Below are 24723 nucleotides of genomic sequence, written 5' to 3'. Positions count from 1 at the left end.
TATTCAGCATAATGTATGCCAGGAAAACAATTTCATGACAAGTCCATCAAATGGCCAGCTGACTAACTTTTCATACATTTTACCTACTGTCCACATGTCCACAAGACTAGCATCTTTGGAATTATCCATAGATAATTCCATTATCCATTATTCCATACCACAGAAACCTGAAATCTGTAGTGATACTACATTTCATGTTTAGAGTAAATACCCAATAAAGATACATATATGCACTGAATTAAATCCACTATTTGGCTGTTAAACTTGGGTATCATATAAGAGAAGTTAACATCTTTGTACTATATCTTAACACACTGGACCTTCATATATATTAAGGAACTGTTCTTTGAAAATAAATATTATTATCAGCCAGCTAGAAATAATATGAGACAGACAAGAAGCCATTATATATATATAAAAAAAAAACCTTTTTAATTCTGATTGCCAAATTATTTAAGGCAGGTATAAAAAAGGAAAGCATTCAATATACATTTTACATAAAATAAACTAGATTACAGCATAAAACAAGTAACCAGGCAATGGCGTTAAAGTCTCTCTCTTCTAAAACTGGATAATTGTAAACATTAAAAAAAAAAACAAAACTGCAGGACTATTCAAGTAATAGAACAATCACAGATGTCTCTGGTATGCAGGCTATTGGGTTATTTGCCATTCAAGATTATCAAAAATGACACCTCATTATTCACAGATGCTCATTATTTCCCCACTTTAATCTTTACATTATATACAACACAGTTTTTGTGGTACTGGCAACCCCATGCCTTCCAAAAGTATTTTTTCCACAATACACAAGTACAAACAGTGACTATAGGAACATTTTACACTGATGCGTCTTAACAGGAGCCACCATATAGACATCTAAATTGTACCAAAGTGTCATCATCACAGTTAGCCTTTCTGAGGGGTTTATAGGAATTACATGAAAGATATACAAGGTTCAGGCACACTGATACATAACATTATTTATTTACAATTGAAAAGCAAAAACAAAACAAAAAAAGAAAGTAAGCAGCCTTCTGAGGCTAACACTTTCCAACTTGACAAATACGTTTTTTATCTCCTTTACTGAGTGGTTTGCGACTTGGCAGCAGACCCTGTGTGTGCGAGCCTGGTTACTGATACAAAAAGTAAAGAATATATATATATATATATGTATATATACATATATGTATACGTATATATATATAAAACAGAAGTTTAATTACAGCAACATTTGTTACTCTGTGATAAAATCTGTAATTTACAAAAATGAAATGACTGGTTTTTGCCTGCCATTAAGGCATTTCAAATTAACACCATGGAACTGATGTCTGTATAAAGCGCTTCCCCATGTGATCCAGTCACATGACAATGTACATTTCCAATCTTGTTATTCTCTGCAAAAGAAAAGAAAACCTTAGTAAATGTTCCATCCACATTTGACACTGAAAATAAGAAAACTCTAAGACCAACAGACATTTTAATCCTGTTCAATTGAAGGAATTCAATCCCAGAGAAAGTGAATGAACACAAGGGTAATGATATACAACATGAAAAATAAATTATTTTCCTTTTTAAAACAACTTGAGCAGTAACTGAAAATATCAAAGAACAAACATTGCTTTAGCACTATAAGAGTAAATTCCTTCAGTTGCAACTTCATTTTTAAACAAAATAAAACAAAGGGAGTTTTAACAAAGCATTGAAGACAACTTAAGAAAGTTTCAACTGTTTAAGAAACAGATCAGTTAATTACTAATGTACATTACAGCTATAAAAATGAGGTTCATGGTATAGAAGCTGCATCTGAAACATGGTGATGTAATAAGTACATTCACTACAACAATATGAAACCCTTAGGAGCTAAGTTTTTGGTCTAAAAAGCCTACACTTGTTTCCTCCCACCCATTACAATGTATCTATCTAGAAAACTGATTCAAAATATGATGCTATTTACCTTCTTTGTGCAGGAAACATTCCTGATGCAGATGCCTGTGCAGCCACCTGCTGAGAGGCAACGAGGGCAGCGGAGGTCAAGCCTAATGGGGGAAAAATGCAGGGTTTCTGTGACTTTCAGAAAGGTTAAGAGTAGATGCAGGTCCAATGGTGAAAGGTTGCAGACCGGTTTGTAGACACACACACACACACACAGACACACACACACACACAGACACACACACACACACGCGCACGCGAAATGTTTCATGTAGCAAGGACACACTACAAACTGCTCGGTCTAACCAGAATCCATCACTTCATTGAATACTCTGTGGTTTTCTTAATAGCTATTCAAAGAGAATACAGCATTCCATCTCTCTGGCTCTGCATGGTGCTAAATGGTTTGCACGCATTTCTGAATAGGAAGCCCAGGAGAAATAATAGGTACCAGGTAACAACAGGAATCAAAAGTCACAGTGAATTATAGGAGCGACACGCTATTTGCTTAGAATACAATACTTTCATAATAACTTTTATCACTTTAACGTTTTCCCCAGTGACTGAACACAATGCATCCCATAAGGTACATGGAATCACTGAATTGAACTTAGAAACAGTCTTAACTTTCACCCTGCAAGAGCAGGGGAGCAGTAAGAGAATATAATAGATCGAAATGGCATGAAGTTGCCTAACAGGAAATTCTTTTAAATTCTATAGAAAACAATCATGGAAAAAAGGTAGAGGAAATAAAGTAAACCCTGAAGAAATGACTCCTTCTATGTTCTCTACAGTTTCTTTACCACCACTATTTGACACCAAGTAACACGGAATGAATAAATTAAAATGACCCTTTCACATTTGGACAGCACTTCCTACTTTTGGAAATACCTTCAAACGTATTATCTCGTATTCAGACAGCAGAGTAAGAAGGAACCTGGCAAGCAGATACCTGTCCACAGTTCAATCTGTATCCTTCCAAAATTCCTACGTGGAAGCCTTAACCCCCAAAGTGACTGTATTTGGACCTATACAGGAAGTAATTAAGGTTAAATGAGGTTCTAGGGGTAAGGCCCTGATCTTGTAGGATTAGTGTCCTTAAAGAAGGAATAGTAACTCTCTTCCCCCTACCTCCTGGTCCCCCAAGAAGTCACAGGAACACATAAGCAAGATGGTGACCATCTACAAGCCCAGAGGAGAGCTCTCTCACCAGAAATCAACCATGCTGGCACCCTGGTATCAGACTATCAGCCTCCAGAACTATGAGGAAATACATTTCTGTTGTTTAAAGCCATAAGGCCTATGGTATTTTGTTACTGCAGTCAAAGCTAAGACAGCATGGTCCTAGCAAGTCCTCTACTGGTAAAGATATTGCCACTCTCTGCCCAGGCCATGAGCTGACAAAGCTAGGCCCACAGACTGTCTGTGGTTCCTCATGTCAGTTTCTTCTCTTTACTACAAAGTTTCAGTAGCAAAGGGCTGAAGTCATAAAAAGCGTTGACCCTGACCACATGACTCCCATTACTTCCTTGGGAAAAGGAGCAACTTGGAGGCTTGAAGAGATCAAGGGAAGTCATTTCACCAAAGCCTCCCACCATCCCTCCCTGTCTTCCACAGTTTTCCTGAAGCAGCTCTCTGATCTTCTGATTGTTATATTCAGTGCCCCAGACACTGCCTACCACCAATAACATCAATAAGCGACAATTATTAAGTGGTAGCCACTTCACATCTCATCAGAACACACAGATGTGGGAATAGCCTTAGCTGTGTCCCAAGGATATACCAGGAAAGAAGTGTTAAAATCCCACCCCAGAGCTAATTAACTCCAAGCTCAACCTTTGTTATTTGAAGACAAGAAAGGTAGTTTTGGCAACTGTTTTTCAAAGCAGGATGAACAAAGGCATAAGAAGCATGGAGCTGCTGACCTTGGAAAGGGTCATACTGCCCAGGGATGAGTGGGTACCCCATGCCCACGTGGGTGTGGTGGTGAGTATGCAGGTGCCGCTGGCCAAAGGGGGAGTGGCGGTCCCTCTCCCTCTCGGCTTCCCGCTCCCGCTCAGCTGAGGCCTTTTCCACAGGCTGCAAAAGAAAAGATAGACATTCTCCCCTTAATCCTTTGAGCAACAATTTGGAGGGGTGTAGTAAACCTCCCTGGTCCCTTCAGCAGTGGGTGCTCCTAATATTAAAAAAGTAAATACACAGACTCTTAGAAATTCTTTACTAATGGTAAATCATTTCAAAAGACATGCATTTCAATTGGAATTAAGCCAACACTATAGTCCTGCTCTGTGCCAAAGCAACCTCAATGTTTTCCTCAAATGACTGAAATAAGAGGACCTCTCTATTCCCATTCATAATTGCAGGGTTAGAATTGACCCAATTTCTTCCTAAAAACCAGTTTCACATAGGGATTAAGAAGAAGGTGTTGCAGAGACCTCTTTAAGGTCAAGTTTTCTGATGACTCTTCTATTTTAACTACATTTTGTGAGGAGAATTTATCTCACAATTTTAAACCTATCTTTACATTGGGCTCCATTGAGAACACACATCCTAATATTATATATTACATCAATATCAAGCACATGAAACCATTGCCCTGTGCCTCTGGAAGAATTCCAAAATCTTTCCATCTTTGAACACTCAGAGAAGCTCCAGTCCTCTAAAATCATAATTTGACTGAGGATCCTGTGTTTCTGAAACATTTTTTACCCATTTGAACTTAATCAGCCTTTCACTAAAGCTCTTTTTCTTACTTGGAAAAAAAAAATGTTATACTAGAAGGAGTGCTCATAGGTAAAGATGCATAAATCTTTTTTTTTTTTTTTAGCTTCTTTAGAGTTTCAGGTAGACACACTCAGATACACATCACAAAGCCTATACTTAATCTTTCCAACCTTCTTTTTTCTAGATCAGAACTACCACATCCTTCCTATTTTCTCTCTTCCCAATAGTCTCTGCGACTTTCTTTGCAGGGAGTGGGGAAGCACAGCCATCTTTCACAAAGATATACGTCTGAATCACCTCAGCAGAGTTACAGGGACGTGTGGAGGAGTCAGTGTTGAAGCAGAATGGATGCAGTGACTTTAGCCAAGTGACTCAGCAGCACACGAGTGCATCAGAAGTATTTTGCACCGAAGGTTGGTTCCTATGAATTTCAATGTCTGGCTGACTAGCATCCTCCTGGGTAAGCAAGGTAACAGATTTTCCAACAGAAGAGGCTGCTACTACCATACATGCTTTAACATTTTTTCCCCTCGTGTGTGAAAGCATCTTATTTTGAACATGCCATTCTTTCCTTATTAGAAAATAACACAAAACCAAACAGCATTCTTAAATCACAGCTGGGTTCCAAAGCCATTTATATTTCAAGACCATTCTCTCGCTTGTCCCCTTTCCCCCTAAAGCACAGTGCTTTTAAGTGACAACAAAAGGGAGCTTACGGCAGGAGACTTGCTGCGGTATTGGTTGGCATGCTGCTGGAGCAGATCCAGTGCCTTCGATTCAGGGGCTGCTTTCGTGTTGATGCTAGGGCTGGTATTGACTTTCTCTGCCTCTTCTCTCCCTGACATCTTCCCATAAACAGGATAATGAAATCCTGGAGAGAGATAGGCCCCTGCAGACACACAACAAATGCCACATCAAGTTACGAACGACATCTTTAAACAAAAACAACAAACCATTTGGGTTACATGAATTTGGGATAAGAGTCGGAGATCTTAAAAACAGGGAATATTCTGTTAAGCATGGGCTATATCGTCTTTAAACTGTATCGAGGTTCTCCGATTCTCTTCTCCCAGTTAACCCATCCTGATGATCAGAGGTTCTAAAAGAGAACGAGCTTACAGCCATTTCATCTGTTTACGTGTGCAATTAAGACAAAAGAACAATAACTGTAATGATTATGACAGGAAGTGTTCAGAATGTATGCCTAGGCAATAAACTACCTGTCAGTCTCATAGCTTACAGCAAACCATCAGATCCTATGGAAACTACAGCTAGTTTGACATTTCATCTAAAAAAAAATCTGCCATTAATTCCGTTTCACCTTAGGGACGTCTTTAAATAGCATTAAAAACAAGCCAAACAATGTCACTCTTGAAGCCTCTAATTTATCCAGAGTTTTAAAACAGCTAGTACTTGAACACAGCCTCTTCCCTCCAATACCGTGAGAACCCACGACACGTACCAGGGTAACTGTGCATTAGGACGGGAGAGACGGCCCGGTATGCAGGGTGGCTGGGGTCGTACATCTGCGGGTAAGGATAAGCATGCAAGTACTGTATGTACGACTGATGCTGACTCATGGGCGAGGAGACAGCCACTCTGGTTCCCCGAGAGTCCTTCCAGTTCACGGGAGTCTTCCGATCATCGTTTTTCAGTTTGCCCTCATCCAAGGACTGAGAATCAGGACGCTTGGCCTCTTTGGGCTCCTCTTTGATGCTTGTTAATGATACAGGAAGGCTGGACACACCACTCTCTTTGTTGGGGGTTTTTCTGGGACTATCCTCTTTTAATTTCTTTTCTCTATCAAGTTCTTCTGACTTTTGTGGATCCAGGTATTTGGGTTGGTATACATAATGATGCCATGTCCTTGTATCTGGATCCTGGTTTTGGAAAAAAGACTCATTAAAAATTAAATTAACATTTTTAAGAAAAACTCATTCATCGCCATGACAGCACTATTACTATTACTTCTAATACTAAGGTAATATTTATTTATATGCTTACCCTGTGAGCTATACTGCCTCTTCTTACGAAGGAATGATGTATAAGGCTGGCATGATTAATAATCTCTTTTACAGAAGACAAAAGCAAAGCTCTTAAAGCTCAAGTAATATCAGGGTCAGAATGCTGCTCAGTTTGTGGAGCTGGGCTTCAAAACTGAGCTTGGCTGGAATTCAGAGCTGGGGTGTTAATGTCAATTCTTAACATTAAATAACACCCTCAGACATACTCAATCTAACTCTTGTTTTTCCCTTACTATCTTACATAGGTAAAAAGAACATCAAAAACTCAAGCTGATAATAATAAGTTTTACCTACTGTTTAAGTTTTAATATAGCTTAAGTAATTATATCAATTAACATCATTTAGAGGGGAAAACTCTTGGTTTCCTAATACACTTCCTTCATCTACTGCAGCCGAGGCTGAATATAAACCAGATCGTTTCATTAAACAAAACAAAATTAAAAATTAACACCACACATTATGGCTTTACTACTAGGAAACAAAGACATCCATAACACACACCCCCACCCCCCAGCAACTGTACAGTTCTAATGCAGCCCTGTGATGTCACAGCCTGATTCGACTCCAAAAGTGGAGAAACTGAGGGTCTTTAAAATGGTCTTTGTGGCTCCCCTGCAACCCATCCCATTCATGCTACAAACCCACTGGGTGCTTAGGGTTAAGGCCCAATTTGGGGGCAGAAATAAGCATGAAGAAAGGATTCTGTTGCTCTGATTCACCGGGGACCTCTATATGCCCCCTCTAAGTGAGGGCTGGGGTGCTGGGAAATACCAGAATTAATACTTCTGGGACTACAGTTGAGACAGGACGTCTGAATCGTGACAGAAAATGCTAGCACACGTGTGGTTTCACGGTGACCGATTTTCAGGTGTCGGCACATTTAACCTCAGGCTGGCCGACCGCGGGGCTCTGGGATGACTGCCCGAGGCCCATCCCTTTACCTCCTCACTCTCCTCACAAGCGAGAGGCACTGAGCCCTGCTTTGAGGCCCTTCACGTAGCACATAAAACAGAAGTCTAGATGCCTTAAGACACTCCAAGTTTCATTAAAAAGGTAAGTAAGAAATGTGAATTTAAGGACCCTGTCTTAATATCCCTAGAAGATCCCCAAATAAATTTGGAAATGTAAAAGAACAAATTATTTGAGTTCTCAGACTCAGAATCTTAGAGTTAGTTAGAAGGGACCTCAGCCACCACAGGATAGAATTCCCTCACTTTGGACTCAGTAAGACAATAAGGGACATCAGAATCAGTTAAGGCAGGGAACATGAATCTGCAAAGCACACGGCCAAGATTCTTTTTACTACACCACGTGACTAGGAAATAGTGATCAATGTACATTTCAGAGATACACAAGAAATCCTGAGAGAGTCACTTAAAACACTTTTCAAGAGAAGAGAAATCCAGCCTAAGGAACCCTTGGTTGATTTCCTGTGAAGAATTCTAACCAGATCAAGACCAGCCATGTACAAATCTCAGGCTGCTCTCTCCCTGTGGGGGCCACGCTCCCCAATCTTACTTGTTTAAATCTCGAGGTTGGGTCTACACCTGTCTGCTTCATAGAGTCCATGACAGATTTCATTTCTACAGCCTCCTTAATAAGCTGGTGGTTTTCCATCTGCTTAGCTTTGAAGCTGTCGGCCTGAAGCTGCTGCTGGTGACTGGAGAGAAGCTGCGATTTACCTGTCTCCTCAGTTTTATTAGGCACTGATGGCCCTAGTTTAGAATGGTTTTTGTTAGGCTCCGGAGTAGAGGGAGCTTTTGAGACTGTGGCCGATGGCATATTTTTCTGTTTACTGTCCTCCTTGCCCAGCTCTTTCAAAGGGAGCTCGTTTTTCCTTTCACAGTCTCCTCTCCCAGTTTGGGCCATTTTCTGCTCTGCCAGCCTCTGGTCCTCATAGTACTTCTCATACTGCTGTCTATAGGCAGGGCTGGTGGCCATCAGAGACTTCTGGTCCATATAGAGCCCGTAGGCATACTGGCCGTAATACAGTGACTGAGCCAGGGCCGGGTGTCTCTGGGTGATCACCGACTGGTGCTGAGGCTGTAAGGATGCAGGATTATGGTCCACTTTCTTAGCCTCGAGCTGCTCTGCCTTGTCTTTCTTATCCGCTTCTTCCTCAGACTCCTTCTTGATCTTCATCCCCTGGGTGCTCCCGCCATTCCCAGCTACAGGGGCGCCCACTTGCCCAGGGTGCATGTAACTGGGAGAATAATAAGGATCGTAGCCATGGTAATAGGGAGAGTGGGACTCTTTCATTTGAGATGATTGTGCTGTCGTTGAAGAATGTCCTTTCGCAGCGCCGTCCTTACTAGAGAGTATATCTGATGGGGAACTGGTCTTCGACCTCACGCCCTCTGACCTGCTGTCAGAACCACCGTCATCAGCAGCATCGGAGATGTCTGAGTAGGCGGGGCTGCTCGTCTTGGCCGCAGAACTCTCGGCTCCGTTCTGGGTCAGCACGTGCAGCGGGGCCATGGGCGCCTGTCCGTTCACCAAAGTGCTGCACTCCATCCTTGAGGCACTCCCGATGGAAGGGCTGGGAGCGTTGTCTGTAAAAGTGTAAACCTTATCAGCCTCAGCTTTGATACTAGCCATTCGACTCTCTTGAGACTCAGACAGTCCATTTGCCAGCCCTTCATTCTTGCTGAGATGGTCCTTTAAAAAATGTCCGGATAAATCTTTCCCAGTCCCCTTGGCATCCTCGAGTTTGCCCAGCTTTGCATCCATTTTCGGGCTCCCCGTCTCTTTCCCTTCTTTGTCCTTCAGCTTTCGCTTCTCCTTTTTCTTTTTGTCCTTGAGGGACACGAGGGCTGGGTTCACGGTGATGGGCTCCCCCATAATTGTGGGCTTTGGCTGAATGGGTTTTAACGGAGGACTCTTTGGTGTGGCCTGAACAACTGTGGTCAGTCCGGGTATGGTCCCCGTAGTGGTGCTTGGAAAGGCTGCAGTGGGAATAGCGATTAGCTGCGGGGGTGTGGGAGCCGGGGCAGGCGCAATGGGCCGGGCAGTTTTAAGTTTAGAGAGATTTTTGTCCATTTTGCAATTGTTGGCTTTTTTGCCCTTTTCTTTCTCTCCCAAAGTTTTCTTATCAATTAATCCTTCTGCTTCCAGTTTGGGCATTTCCACAGTCAAACTGCCGTCCACTGCTGAGCAGCTGTCTAAGGTGGCTGTCATGTTGGAGATGACTGGAAGATTATTGAGGTCATTGTTAAGACCCTTCTTTTTGCCAGAATTCTTCCCAGCCTTCGCTCCAATAACAGAACCTGGGCCGTTGCTCAGGAGCTCTCTCTTTCCCTTGGGGGTGCCGGGGGGGTTCCCTGAGCCAGGGGACACTGGCGCCTTCACCTGCTCATAAGCTGATACACTTGTGCTTGGCTCGCTGCATTCCAGCGCCACGTTGCTCAAGGCCTCCTCGCAGTCTGAGATCTTGTCCTCACTATCTGGTTCGAACTCCAGCTTGTTCTCTGGGTCTAAGTGGGCATGAGCCTGGTGGTACCTGAGGCCATTGATGTGCTTGTACTTTTTGTTGCAGTTTGGGTGGGGACAATCAATCAACACAGGAGAAGAACAGCCCTGGTCCAAAAAAGTCGTCTCTGGTTTCCCTTGAGGGGTGGTGGGAGTGCTTCTGGAATTTGTGCGGACACGCTTCCCGGGCTTACTGTCCTCGGAGCTGGAGTTCAGGTCTAGCTCCATCGGAGGCTTGTTTTTCCTTTTGTTGGTGGAGGAGGGGCTGGCTTTGATGTCCTCAGCAGCACAATTCGGGGGTGTCCTCCGCCCGCTGGCGTTGAGGCTGCCCCGCCTCCCCTTCCCATTGGCCCCTCCTCTGTTCTTGTTCTGCAGCCCTCTGGACTCTATGAAGCTGGCCTCCGAGCCCGGGGCAGCTGCGGTAGACCTTGCTCTTTTCCCTCGGCCTCGGCCCCCTCTCATCTCCAGGTCGCTGGTTGGTGACTCGCAGAACCTAGGGAAGCAAGTAACAGCGGTCAAAACGAGCATTTCCAAAGGAGCCAGGTGAAATCACAAGGCACGCAATGTAGTAAAGAGCAGTCAACACCCCAGCAGCTTGAGCGCTGGGCCCAGATGAGGAAAAGACACCCAATTCTTCCACTGACAATTTCAATACCTATGACAGATCAGGCTACCAATGGCTTATGGTCTTCCTCAGAAAACCAGCTCAGGTAGCTAAGTTTTCGATGCAGTTCAAATTCCCATGTTGACAAAAAAGAAAACAAAGGAGATAAAGGAGGGGCAGGAAATAGCGATCACCCAAAAAACAAGCAATGTGGCATCTGCATTTTATTGTGTTCAATCCTGAATTGCTCATTGCTCTTTTGCTTGGTTTCAATTACAAACTGACTTTTAAGTATTATTAATCTCTCTCTGTAGTTTCCTTGCAAAGAGAAGGAGAGGGGAAGAAGAGGAAGGAGGAGAGAAAGACAGAGGCTGAAATCAAAGGCCCCGTGCCTACCTGGGAGGGGCCCAGTCGTGCTTGGTGCAGTCCAGTAAGGTCCCTACGTAAGTCTTGTTCCTCCACGTGACATTGACCACTAGGACACCTGCAGGAGTGGGGAATGAAGAAGGACCAAGGTTAGCACAAATTACCCTATTTCTAGTTCATTTATTATTACTATACTTTTTACCAGCAAAGCTCTATTCTCATTTGCTTTCAAAAGCTGTGGTTTGCATGCTTCCTCTTTCTGGTTTCAGTGACCTCAAGCAAAAACCCACAGGAAATCATGTGTGTGTGTGTGTGTGTGTGTGTGTAAGTGTGTGTGTGTTCATGAGATACTTGTGTGGTACAAAAGGGTAAGGCTGTGTGTGAGAGGGTAATCAAGATACTGCTGACAGAAGGAAATGGTTTTTGCCATGTCCTGCTGTAAAACAGCAACACTCACCTCTTAATTTTTCTATTATTACACATAATTGCTTTCGTTTGGCAAGCAGCCAACAAAAACTAAGCGCCAGTTACCAGTGCTTAAAACAGAAAGTGACTGAAAGGAATCGGTTTTGTTTCCAATTCAATAATATAAAATAATGGTGATTTTTATTTAGGGAAAAAAATGATGTGCATGCAAGAGGGAGCTTGGAGCTCAGATAGGAGACAATCAGCTATGATTTATTCTTCCTAATCCTCTCCTCTCTGGCTTTGTGAGACAAGAATTAGCCTTAGCATGGTATCTATTTCACTGTTTGGTCTTGTTTCATAGTAAGGACTCCTAAAATAGCCCTCTTAAGAAAATATATGTACACAATAGGTTTGCTCTTGGGGTTATCTTTAGAATCAGCTTTAGTAAGCATTTGCCACAGAGGATAAGGAAAAAAAAAAAAAAAAACAACCCTCAAAACGAACACACTTGTTTCCTGCAAGCCATTCTGCTTTTCCCAACTGCTTTGCAGACAGACAATTTAATTTAGCACTGCATCTGTGAATTACTAAACTTAAGTGCACTTAGTATACCAAATGTCAGAGGGAAACAAAATATAACATCCTCTTTATTTCTCCAGAGGACAAGTGCCTTAAAAAAAATAATAATAAAAAACAACTCATTTCTTTAAAAGCACACATTAAAAGGAGGTAGATTTTGCTTTTGAGACATATATAAACTATTAGGGTAAAGAAATAAAGTAAGTGTGTCTTAGTTTCTATAAACCACCAGTCTCCCTTCTTCCTTGGAAACACCAAGAGATAATACTCAAAGTCTATTTTTAGCTGGCTTACACACTTGCTCACTGCTATTTGAATTCTGCAGAGAACTTGTATTGAACTCCTCTGTGGTAAGGGACCCCTCACAAGGTAAGACTCATTTCCTTGGGAATGTCTTTAATAGCAGGTAAAATATTTGGATAGTTGGGACTCAAGTAGTGGGGAAGAAAGGATTTCTTTCAAAAGTCCCAAAAAGAGATTTAAAAATTGTTTCCCATATGGTCTGTGTTACTATTACTTAGGTGACAGCTGAATTTACTCACTATATCAATGGTGGTGGGGGGGGGAGGGGAGATTACATGAAGGAAAGTAAGCGTTTCCTCAAATCATAGTTGATTCCATTCTAATTCCTTCACAGGAAAAAAAAAAAAATAACACTCAAGTCATTGAGTATAAAAATGCTTATTGAGATGAGAGTCAATGGTAATTAGGCATTTGGTAAAAATGTGCACAAGACAGAAGAATTGGAGGAAAGGATTCTTTATGAGCACAACCCTTCAGGAAAAGGGAGGGGTGGAGACCAGGCGAAGGGGAAGACGGAGCTGGTTTTCTCATCATTTGCTCTCTGGGGCAGTGTGTGTGGTGTCAAAGACCTTTGCAGCTGCTTAAAATTCTTTAGCATGTCAGCTATATTTACAGCGCAGGAATATATCTGTATTGCCAGAAGGTTACTGCATTTTAGCTTTAGATGCAATAGGCTGAATCACTGCGTTCCTGAGTCCCTGATGTAGCACAAATGTATAATTAAAATTGCTTGAAAGGAAACATGAAAGAAACAACAAACCCTCCATTCTTACAGTAATAAAATTAAAAACAGGAAAAGTCTGCGCAGACACTTAACATTTGTCTGCAGTGAAAGGCTTTTGTTATTGCTTTTCCCCTAAGGGTTTCGCGTTTCCAGCAAATGCTGGCCATGGATTGGCCGGCGCCTGCTGGGAACGCCAGCGTCTGATTGGCTGAGCCGAGGGCGGCCGCCCGGAGCAAAGGCTGGGGATAAAGGAGTATCGCCGGGGGAAGAGGCGGCGGCCCGGCTGCCGCAGCGGTGGACGGTCCACGAGGCGGGGGCACGCTCCCCAGGCCCGGGTTCTCTTGGGGACAGAGGGCTGGCCAGCTGCGTAAATCAATGCGGGCTGATCCGTGTGATGAAAGGCTACTGTCCACGTGACCGCGCTGAGTTTCCCACCACGACCCACGCAAAGTTGCTCCATGAAGCACATCAGCCTGCACACCACCCCCAGCATCGAATTCCTGGTCTTGGAACAGGACAAAGGGAAACCTGGGAGCCGGAGAGGACGGACCCCAATATGCAGGAGTTAATCACTGAGTATGTGGAGTTTTCGGGTGAAGCTATCACAGGCGAAACAACTCCACACTGCAAAACTATTCCCATCTCCTGATACTGTTTCTAGACGCCACACTTATCTAAGTACAAGTAAAAATCACCATTATTAGCACTTGGTGGGAATAAAATTCTTTTTAAAAAATGTCCATTTTCAACCTAAAAGGGCCTCAATAAGTTAGGCTAATTTTCCTAGATGCTCCATATTTTAAAAGATGCTCAAAATGAATGCTCTAATCCTGGGAAGATGTGAATAGTTTCTCTAATTAAATACGTGTGTTTGGTCTATTTTTCCCTTATATGCACAATCCACTTCACAATGTCATGGAATATTTATGTCAGCCTAGAATTCACGTGCAGAATACAGGCATGCACATGTTTATGTGGCCCAATCTGCTCTATGGGAATGAGGGCTTAAGGAACGCTTCTCATATAAACTACAAAGCATACTGTTTCTTTGTCAGGAAGTCTGTGTTCAGACAACATCCTATCGTGAGGGGCCAAGTACAAAGGTAGTGTTGAACTCTAAAAAAACATATAAAGGACTTATCTTTTTGAAGTCACATCTTGAACACTTTCTAACCCGTGGTGATAGAAAACAGACTATACTTTTGTGAAAATGAGTCCTTTTAAAAGTTCAAATTTTATAAATCTGGGTATGGTTATTTTTCTCACATAAACTAAAAATAAATGTACATTTATTCCAAAAGAATTAATTTTACTGCATATTTATTCTTTCAAACATCTTGCCAATTTGTCAGGTGCTGGGGACACTGTACAAGTCCTTTTCATCTTTATCTTCTCAAGTATCCCACCAGATTGATCATCTTCCCTTCCTACCCACATGAGGCTTCCTGGGTGGCCCAGACGTAAACAATCTGCCTGCAATGCAGGAGACCTGGGTTCAATCCCTGGGTTGGGAAGATCCCCTGGAGAAGGGAATGGCTACAACTCTAGTATTCTTGCCTGGAGAATCCCATAGACAGAGGAACCTGGTGGGCTACAGTCTATGGAGTCCCAAAGAGTTGGACCCAACTGAGCAGCTAACATTTTTACTTTTCACTTTTCCCACCCACAGACTGGGCATGGTTTTTCTCAAAATGCTAATAATGCCTGCCCTGTAATACTTTATATTTGAAAAATATCTTAAGATTACTACCCATGAAGAAAAAATAAAGCTGCAAAGAGCACCTGGTGGTTTGAGTGTGCTTCCCACATAGAGTTTTCTTCCTTGTGTTAAGGGTATGTCTTAGATCCTAATGTACCATCTAAGCTGCCGCCCCCACAAAGCATTACCACTACAAGACACTTTAATAAGAAGGTGATCTGCATTCTATAACATGAGCCCCTTCCCTGCCTCTACAAGCCAAAAGAGCCCTGAGATCCCATAAGGATTCCACATTCACGGTGTTCTATTATCTCCTCTTGTCAATACTTAGCAGTTAAGTGATCCCAGAGAGATGGTCAGGCCCATTAAACATTTATTGTGTATCTACAGAGTATATACAACACTAGGAATCTATTTAGTGCTATGGAATCAGCCATAGGTTGCCATCCAGACTTTATACTTTCAAAAGTCTGCGAACAGAGCATAAGCATACCTGCTATTCCAGAAGCGCAAGTACAGTTAGTATATTACCCATACTAGAAAGTAGGGCCCTTAACCCATCTTATTCAACTAGACCCAGCATGAGACTTTCACAGTAACTGCCCCGCCTAAAGTTCCTGTTCAGAGGGAAGTCTTAGGCAACCAGGCTCCTAGACCAGTAATCCTAACCCTGGCCTCATCTGACTGCTCTAGGTAACTGAAGCAGAGATAAGGAAACAAGGACTTGCTCTGGGAACCTGAGCTAGTGATATGGAAAGTGAAGTTGATAATAAGAGTAGAAACCTACAGGTCACAAGGTACTGAAGGGTGAAAGGCCAATGGGTGGTACAAGGCCCTCATTTTTGTGTGTCCCTTTTCCCTTGTGCTACAACTCTAAAGGAGCAGGGGGTAGGGGTTGGAGAAGCTCTCACTGGTATCTAGGGCTGTTCCATTCTTTTTTAATCATCTTGTTAGAAAGACGCTCCTGGTTCTGAACTAAAATCTGTCTTTGAAGACCTAGGTCCTGGCTGTGCCTTCTGATACCCTACAGATAGGGCCCTTGACAGCCTGTCACCCACGGAAGGACAGTGACCATGTCAACACTCCCTTCACCCCTGCTGTCCTCTTTTTTTCCCCTCCAGCATAAACGAGTTTCTTCAATCATTCTTGATGCCACATTTTTAACTGCCCTGAGGGGAAAAAAAAACTTTAATGATGGACTCATCCAAATTCCCAAAGCAAGTTAAGGCTTCTAAGAAATTAGAACCAGAGACTGGGCTTCCCAGGCAGGGCTAGTGGTAAAGAACCCATCTGCCAATGCAAGAGAAAAAAGACACAGGTTCGATCCTTACGTTGAGAAGATCCCCTGGAGGAGGGCATGGCAATCCACTCTAGGTGAATCCCATGGACAGAGGAGCCTGGGTCCATGAATTCTCTCCAGACACAAAGACTTTGTACACCATTAAAAAATGGCTACTTTCTCCTGGGTCCCCACTATATTCCATCCAAATGCTCTCCCCAGTGGAGGCCCCCAGAACCCATGGTTTCCCTCTGTGTCCTCAGCTAGCAGCTTTTTCAGCCTTCCTATGGGTTAGATAGAGCCCTGTCCCTCAGTTCTGTAAAAGGCAAATGAACTGATAGGTGCCACTGCCAGGATTAGCCCAGAAGAATCTCCCACGCACATTCCTCTGATTTCTTCACCTTCCTGGCTGGCTGGGACAGAGACCATGGTGACTCTGAAGGTCACAAGAGGATGGTAGAGTCTGCTTTAGCTAGGAGCCTATGACAAGGAGAACCCCTATCCAACAGGAACACTGAATTCAGTCCACACTAGATGAGCAGCAAATAAACTCTTACCGTTTGAATACTGCTGAGACTGTTTTAACTTAAACTACATGGTCCCTTTAACAACTTACTCCACTCATATATACAAGAGGCCTGTCTCTTCCAACCAGACTCCATTCCTTGAAAACAAGAGCGGAGTCCCGCACCTACCGTACCGGTGGGCACAGTGCCCAGCACGTGGAGGGAGTCCATTCAACTCCCAGAGGCTATCAGAGATGACTGAAGAAAAATCTAGATTTCAATGCCACCCAGTGTCTTCTTTTCACAATTACCATACTTTTTCAATAAGCGTCGTCTCCCACTAGTTTAAAGATGATGGGCACGCGCTGTGGAGAGATTTTGCTCTGAAGATGTTACAAGTATGGTTTATGAATTACTGTTTCTGCTATTTGTGAAGATGTCTCCTCAAGAACTGGGCAAATGCCTGATTTCCCAGTGGATCAGCCAAACTCTGTTTATATTACAATTTAAAGACTTCTTGCAGAGTCTGTAAAGTGCCTCATCCCTGGGACAGAAGTCTTTGCTAAGCAGTGCAAATGCCAAATTTGGTCTCTGCCATCATTTCTTGGCCCTCTTATTCAGACTGCCACATGTGGACAACCAGGGTGCGTACTTGTGCAGGAAACAAAGTGTCACTGCAATAACACCAAAATGGAACCCATTTATGGCACCATCTTTTTAAGTTTATACATTTCTTTGCTTCTGTGTATGTATGTATATGTGTATGTATGTGCATATATATGTTTTTTTCTCCCCTAGGAGGAAACATGACAATAAATATGTCACAATATGCAGTTTCCTAAGTACAGAATAAAGTTCATATATTCAGGATATTACATTACTCTTTTTAGACAACGTGACTACTGTACAAGGTAATATTTATCACCTCTCCTCTGTACTGAATCCCCTCCCTCTCGTATTTTGTTGTGTTGGCTTTACTGTGTCCAACATGGGTACTATTTAAAAAGCCAAGTCTTGTCTAGTACACTTATTCATTTTTCCCGCTTCAGAGCTTCCAGCCTTATAGATAGGTCTTCTTCAAAGGTCAAAGTGGAGTTTATCATTCTTGGAAAGAAAGAAAGATAGCAATAAGTCATGTCCAACACTTGTGATCCCATGTAGCCTGCCAGGCTCCTCTGTCCATGGGATTCTCCAGGCAAGAATACTGGAGTGGGTTGCCACTTCCTTCTTCAAGGGAACTTCCCAACCCCAGGAATTGAACCCAGGTCTCCTGCACTGCCGGCAGATGCTTTACCAACTGAGCTACGCAGGAAAGCAAACTTTGGGGGGGGGATTTTAAATTCACAATCGGATTGCCAATGAGGTACCTGACAAACAGCAGAGGGACTTTTTCCTGTTACCTCTGCTAAAGATAGACAGGGCATCAGGACCAGGAGTGTCACGTGGCCAGAAAATTCATTTTTTTTTTTTTTTCTTTTTAAAAGAGCTCTACCGCTGGGCTGAATGTTTGAAGAGTCACTTTAACTACATCCTGTAATCAAACCATCTGGAACACAGTGCTGCGATTAGTCACCCTGAACACTGGGCTTTATCTGAACAAATAGTGGAGGCAATGGAGTTGGGAGATAGGGCAGCACTAACAAGGGGAAGTGTAATGAAACACTTTATACCCTAGTGTGCTGCCGCCCATCATAAACCCCAGAGACGCACTGCTCTGGTGTTAACGTCCAGCTTTAGGGAAGCACAGTGAGCTTAAAGATTAAAGGACCAAAGGTCTAAAAATCGCTGGTTTGGATAAATGGTCTCTGTCGAGGGCTGGAAAATGTTGGCACCACTGTATCTATGTTAATTATAACCTCTCCGATGACAGTTCAGCATTCCTAGCAGGGTTTGGTGTTATTTTCAGGACATTAAGAACAAGGTTCATTTATGGGAGGAGACTTATGATTCTTTATTTGCCACAGGTTAATCTGAACACTGAGACAGTTCTTTTTGGTTCGTCTAAAGCCCGCCCATAAATAACAAGAAAAAAAATCTAAGACCTTAATCCAAATAAACATGCTAAACCAATACCAAGAAGCAATTGCAAAATGCTGTTTCTAATCTACATTTTTAAAGACGGTATCTTTCTTACTTGACTAGCTTATCTCTTTAAAAAGTGCATTTGATCATCAGGATACAATCTATGGAAATCTTAAAAAAAAAAAAAAAAAAAAAAACCCTGAAAGGTCCCCGCCCCCAAAAAATACATAGAATAAGCTCTAAAAAGAAGGGGGGGGGGGGGAAACACTGGCTAAAGAAACCTTGTTTCCCCATGGGTCTTATGGTTTAATACACAAAAGAACACAGAGCCACTTCCATCACTGTCGCCTCCCCTGCAGCCTTTGTTCGGAGGCCTGATGAGCTGTATTGATTTGGGAAAATCATTGAGCTTCTTGGAAAACTAGACTCTCGCTTATTCACTGCCATCTATTTCTTTCCCGTGAAGACAGGTGGTCGATATCCAGTTGACTGGTCAGCGCCAAGAAGCTCTCACTGCTTTTCTTTTCTCGCCTCCCTAGAAACATTATCCTTCTCTACTTCTAGAAAACACAATGGCCTGTGAATAAGTCTTGTGGGGACAAAGAGGGAGCAGGAATAAGGCTTTTGTCAGGCACCCCTGGGGAACACAGAAATACCACCCCACATATTTGCATGGAAGCTTGCACTGCCTACCGATGATGACGGTATTTTCACTACCAAGAATTACGGAAGTTTCAGCACTCACGAAAATTTTGAGTCCAAAATGTAATTAAAAAAAAAAAATCAAAACATTCGAGATCAGTAGATCATTAGGGCCCAAATAATATTTATTCAAGAGGTGCTTTACTTCTTTTAATAATTAGTGCTTATGTTTTAGCAAGTTTCATAGTTTATAGGTGTCATTTTAAATATAATCAGTAATAACTACAAAAAAAATTGCTTTTAAGTTAGGTAGACACACACATCCTAAAGCAACATTGTGCTTAATGGCTTGAGGCTAGTTTTAAATATGTACACACACACACACACACACACACACACACACAAACACACTTAGATCAAATACAGCAGCCATTAACACCACAATATATAGCCTGTGCTCCTTAGGCAGTTTCGCTACTAGTTTCTGTGCCAAGTCCCAGCTTGGGGACAGCCAGCAGGACAGGTTATGATGCCACTGTTGGGCCTGTGGAGGTGGGGAGAGGACAGGCCCCTTAGCTAGCTTCAACAAGGACAGCAAGTCACAAACACTTACGCAGGCTGCACCAAAACTCACCCTTCATGTCCCAAGAAGACACTTTTCAGACTGTGATCCATTAAGGCTCAGCCAAAGCACAACAGGTAAGAGATAAAAGATGGAGGGGGAGAGGCAGAAGGGAGAAAGAAGAAATGGAACAGAAAAAACAGTCTCTGAGACAGACAATTAGGGCAATTTAAATGCATTAACTGAACAGGTACACGTGTGGAGTATATTTACACACATACACACACATGTACACATTTGTACAAAGAGGTTTCATTTCTGGTCTTTGATGGAATGTTTCAGTAAGGTATCCCATGAGGCTTGATAATGTGGAGGTAAGCAATAGCACCACTCTGAGTTTCTGGGGCAAAGTTCTTGAACTTCTGCTCCTTGGCAGGCAGGCACTGGTTTATGTGAAACCAAGATGCACTTAAACGAACGACTTCAAGTGCCAGCAGCTTTCTCGCACCCTCTCCTTTTCCGAGGCACAATTTCCGCATTAGAATAGGACAATGATGTCTCACCTCTCCCCAGGCCTCCCCACCTCCCTCTCTTTCTCCCTGGGAAGATGAGGGTTCAATGCCAACAGTAACCGAATAGCCTCCCCTCCCCCAATCCAGTCTCACAAGCCTCAATTATTAGCTCGCTGGGAAATTTCTTTTCTTCCTTTAAATAAAAGCATTTCAAAGTTTGAGGAAGGTATTTGATAAGTATTTACTGAAGGAGGCCTACAATGAGCCGTGATAAAGATATGGTTGTTATTTTATTACCTCTTAACACATCATTCCTTTAAGAGGGTTATTTTTGGAGACAGCTGTGCAGGAGGGGCCCTGGGCAGACAGCACATGGCCAGCATCCCCCCAGGAGGAGAAGGAAATAGCCTCTACACACTCCCACTTGCAGCCTCTCGGGCCACAGAAGATAAGCAACTGAAAGAATGCAGGCCTCTCAAATCATCAGGCCCAGTCGTTTCCTGTACTTAATATTAATTACAGGATCTTTTCAGCTAACAACTTCTACAGCCAGGATCTCCACAATGCTGTTTCTGCAACTTGAAAAGCAGGGAAATAGACCAGCAAAACCAGACCAAAGACAGACTATCCTGAAGGCAGAACATTCCTCTCAACACCACTGCCCCTAAAAGAGGGGTCTCTGGGGCTAAAGGGGAAGAAAAGCGCAGGAAGGCAGGAATTCAACAGTCACCAGCCCGATCCCCTGGCTCCTGATGCAGGCTGTGGTCTGTCTCTTACCCAATGCTCCCCTGAGGCAGGAGCAGGAATAAGGAGCAAGAGGAGAGGCGAAGTAATCATTGAGATGAATGAAACAGAAAGATGCCAAGGAAATAAATCTAAGACTGAAAACCCTCACATATTTGGGGAAGGAGGTAGGCTGGCTCAGAAAGGGTTATGGAGGCATCAGTTCTCAGAAACCTTTCATCATCTGTTTACCTCCCAAACCTCTTGCAGATCAATCTCAGTGGGTGATGAGCAGATTTAAATGCTAGTGGATTGCTTGGCAGAATCTGTATAACACAACTGCAGATTTGGAGACTGTGTTTTAAAATACTTTCTTACCATCCCCAGTCCTTGAGATACAAGGAGACGGTGGGAACCAATTGACAATTACACTCACATCAAAAAGCTGCTACTGATGCATGCAGCTCCCTGGGACTGAAGAGCCAGGCTTCATATAAATTATGATGCTTTATTTAAAGCCAGAGCGCTTATTTGCGTTTGTGCCAGCTCTGGGCCCTTTTCATCTGCAGCTCTACTGGGCCCAGGAGAGCACACATTCCTACAGCTCTGCTGGCCACCAGCTGTGTCCCCGTGAATCATAAAACCTCTGAACAAGCCATTCTTTACAAAGGCCAACAGCATTTACTGGAAATGATCACTCTGCTATTATTCCACTTGCTGAAATTTAAAATAGCAATTTACAACAGCAGCTGAAAAACAGGGCTCAACTGTGCGTGTGTGTGTGTGTGTGTGTGTGTGTGTGTGTGTGTGTGTGTGTGTGTGTGTGTAAGTAAACGGGAAGGCTCTGTGTGTGTGTAAGTAAACAGGAAGGCTCTGTGTGTGTAAGCAAATAGGAAGGCTCTGATTAACGTGTATGGCACACAAAGGGTGTATTTTGTATATTACTTAAAATTCATCATCTTTGCACAAATAAAAAGGAAACAAGGGATGCAGAGAAGGCAAAATCCGCACCCTCACAATGAAAGGCAGTGGGTGGGTGGGTGGGTAGGTGAGGATTTCGTCACCAGTGACCCTCCCTGTTCTCACCTGGACCTGGCCATGCCCGGCAGGCAGTGCTGGAGGTAATTCACACCCTCTGCTAAGTAAAGCCACATAATTATGGCTCCAGTTCAGAATGTAATTTAAAAAAAAAAAGGAAAGAAACTGAAGGAATCAAGTCTAATCAAGCTCAGATTGCAGTCAGTTTTACTGCAAGGATTGGACAAAGGAAAAAGAAAGGATGAGTCACTGGAGGTCAAATAGAATAGCCTGAACTTCTGAAGAGATGGCTCTGGAGACAGACTCACCGGGCTCAAAGCTGCTTCGCCTTGAACTATACCTCTCAGAGCCTCCATTTCTCCATCTACAGAGTAGGAATAATATGAGTATCAAAGAACATGTAAGTTATGGAAAGCAATTAACATGCGCACTGACACAAAACAGTCACACAGCAAATGAACTCTGGCTTCCTCACCTCTGGACTCTCCTGTAATCCAGTGGAGGGAGATGGGAACATACTAAGAATCTCCTCAGAAATAAAGCCAGCATCAAGCAAGGCCTCCTGTGTCTCTTCCAGAGAAAGCATTGTCAGACACGGGCACCTGCACTAACTATCCTGTATCCCTGGTGACCAGGCTTACCATACATGAGTTGTATCTGTCTCTTAGAATCTTAGGGGCTGCAAATTCCAATATTAAAGACTTGTATTATTTTTGATCAACAACAAGGTCCTACTGTATGGCACAGAGAACTATATTCAATATCCTATGATAAATCATAATGGAACATTTTTTTTAAAAAAAAAGAATGTATATATACATAAACCAATCACTTTGCTGTGTAGCAGAAATTAACACAGCATTGTAAATCAACTACACTTCATTTTTTTTAAAAAAGGAGTTTTGTTATTTCTAGACCTACCACCTATTTCAATCAATAAAAAGTCATTCTTCCTACCCTATCCATTATTTAAAGCAAACATTTCCTCATTTCACCACCCAACAATAACACCACTATGAAATGCAATCTAAATCACTGAAGCCTCATCTCTGGACTGGGGGTAAGGAAATCTCATATCAAGTTTTCAAGAACAGTGAACTGAACCCCTGACATCTGTGTCTAAATTATCAAAAATAGAAATCTAAGGTCCCCACCACCTGACAACAGAAACCAGGCCCAGCAGCAAAGCTCTTGGGGATGCAGAGAGAGGTTAAATGCAAACTCATCTTTCCGACCCCAGCTGAAAAGACCAGTTTTCATGATAATGGTCAGAGGCTGTCTTCCCACCCTCCCCCACCCCACATTCCAAAGTTCTTATCTCTCAGGGAAGAAAACAGCCCCACAGAGTTACAAGTATTTCAATAACGTGCTTAGAGACCAGCTCTTTTCTGTAAACAAGCCTAATGAAGCGTGACTAATAGTGCTCTCTGAGAGCTGAGCTCGGAAAAGCGCCTTTGTTAGCACTTACTGGAGCAAGTTATCCTTTTGCTGGAGCAGAACAAAACTTAGCTGGTTATTGATTGACCAGCCTCGCTGGTGTCACTGCTTGGCTGTATGCTTCTATGTACCGTGTGTATAAATACATGTGTTTATGTGGACGCAGATGCTCTATACACACACTCATGGATACACAGTCACATGCAGCCATCTCAGCTAACTTTGGGTGACATATCTTCTGCAAACCTGATGAAAGATTCTAGGCATCAAACTGTAACCTAATTCCTGTATCCCTTCTAGCCCTTGATATTCCCTAACATTTTCTCTCCGTGCAGTCAGTACCACAGACCTCAGTTTTACAGTCTGTAAACCAACACTCCCATGGACACTGTGCTGGTTTCCAAAGTCCTATGATTATATCCTAGAGATGGTTTTCTTTTGCTTAATAAATTCCAAATTGCCAGTGTTTCCTTCCCCAATTCACTTACAGATTCTGAAATTTAGCCTCACATGATAAATGCTAAAGAAAGATCCCATGAAGATTTGAATTCTCTTCTTTAGTTAAGTTTGCCGTTAAGTGTTATTCACACCCACAGCAGTGGTGTCAACAGGAAGATTTGACGTTGACCTGGACTTCTTTTTAGGACCAATAAGAATTTGTGTCAAAACGTGCTTTCCTTGTGACTCTGAGCACAAATTTCCGTATAAATTATTGACTGCACTTTGGCCTCATCTGAAACATTAGCCCCGCAGGCTGATAAGTTCTGACCCCAGGTGGCACATCAAGCCTCTCAGAAGAGGCAGGAACGTTCCCGCTTTGCACTGGGGACTAAGGCGTGAGAGACAATCCATCAATCGCTCTGACAGCCTTTACGGCCTCCAAGCATTAAGCCCAAGTCAACCTCCAGGACTCCCATTGTTCGCATTATCCTCCTCTTCTCCGGTCTGGTGAAGTTAGGGTTAAGTCCAAGGCTTCAGCAAGAGAGAAAGGCTATTGTTAGTAACTCAGTCTTTATTGACTCTGACCTGCAGGGCAGCCAGTTTGAAGCCTTTTCCAGAAAGTAATGCACTGTTAATTGCTGCTCATCATCAGGGTGTGTTTTATACACCTCCTTCCATGGAAAGAAGACCTGACTCAACATTTCAACATCTTTCCAGGTTTCCTTGT

General features: G+C 42.9%; 1 protein-coding gene across 5 annotated transcripts in view; it reads right to left on the bottom strand.

Moving 5' to 3' along the window:
- Positions 1–404: 404 nt before the first annotated feature.
- Positions 405–24723, bottom strand: part of ZNF608 (zinc finger protein 608) — a 108153-nt gene continuing 83834 nt past the window's right edge. For 4 of the 5 annotated variants that reach the window (XM_027969979.3, XM_027969981.3, XM_042250293.2 and 1 more), the window contains 7 exons: positions 11152–11239; positions 8202–10644; positions 6122–6539; positions 5376–5548; positions 3861–4014; positions 1958–2039; positions 405–1397 (listed from right to left, as the gene is read on the bottom strand). In XM_027969979.3, the coding sequence (XP_027825780.1) occupies positions 1391–1397; positions 1958–2039; positions 3861–4014; positions 5376–5548; positions 6122–6539; positions 8202–10644; positions 11152–11239 (3365 nt within the window). In that variant the 3' untranslated portion in view covers positions 405–1390. Of the gene's footprint in view, positions 1398–1953; positions 2040–3860; positions 4015–5375; positions 5549–6121; positions 6540–8201; positions 10645–11151; positions 11240–24723 lie in introns of those variants that run through there. The other variant, XM_060416345.1, reaches the window with a different exon arrangement.

Source organism: Ovis aries, chromosome 5 (genome assembly GCF_016772045.2).
Source record: "Ovis aries strain OAR_USU_Benz2616 breed Rambouillet chromosome 5, ARS-UI_Ramb_v3.0, whole genome shotgun sequence".
NCBI classification, from domain to species: Eukaryota; Metazoa; Chordata; class Mammalia; order Artiodactyla; family Bovidae; genus Ovis; species Ovis aries.
Note: the sequence above shows the minus strand (reverse complement) of the source record. Positions and strands in the feature narration are given on the sequence as shown.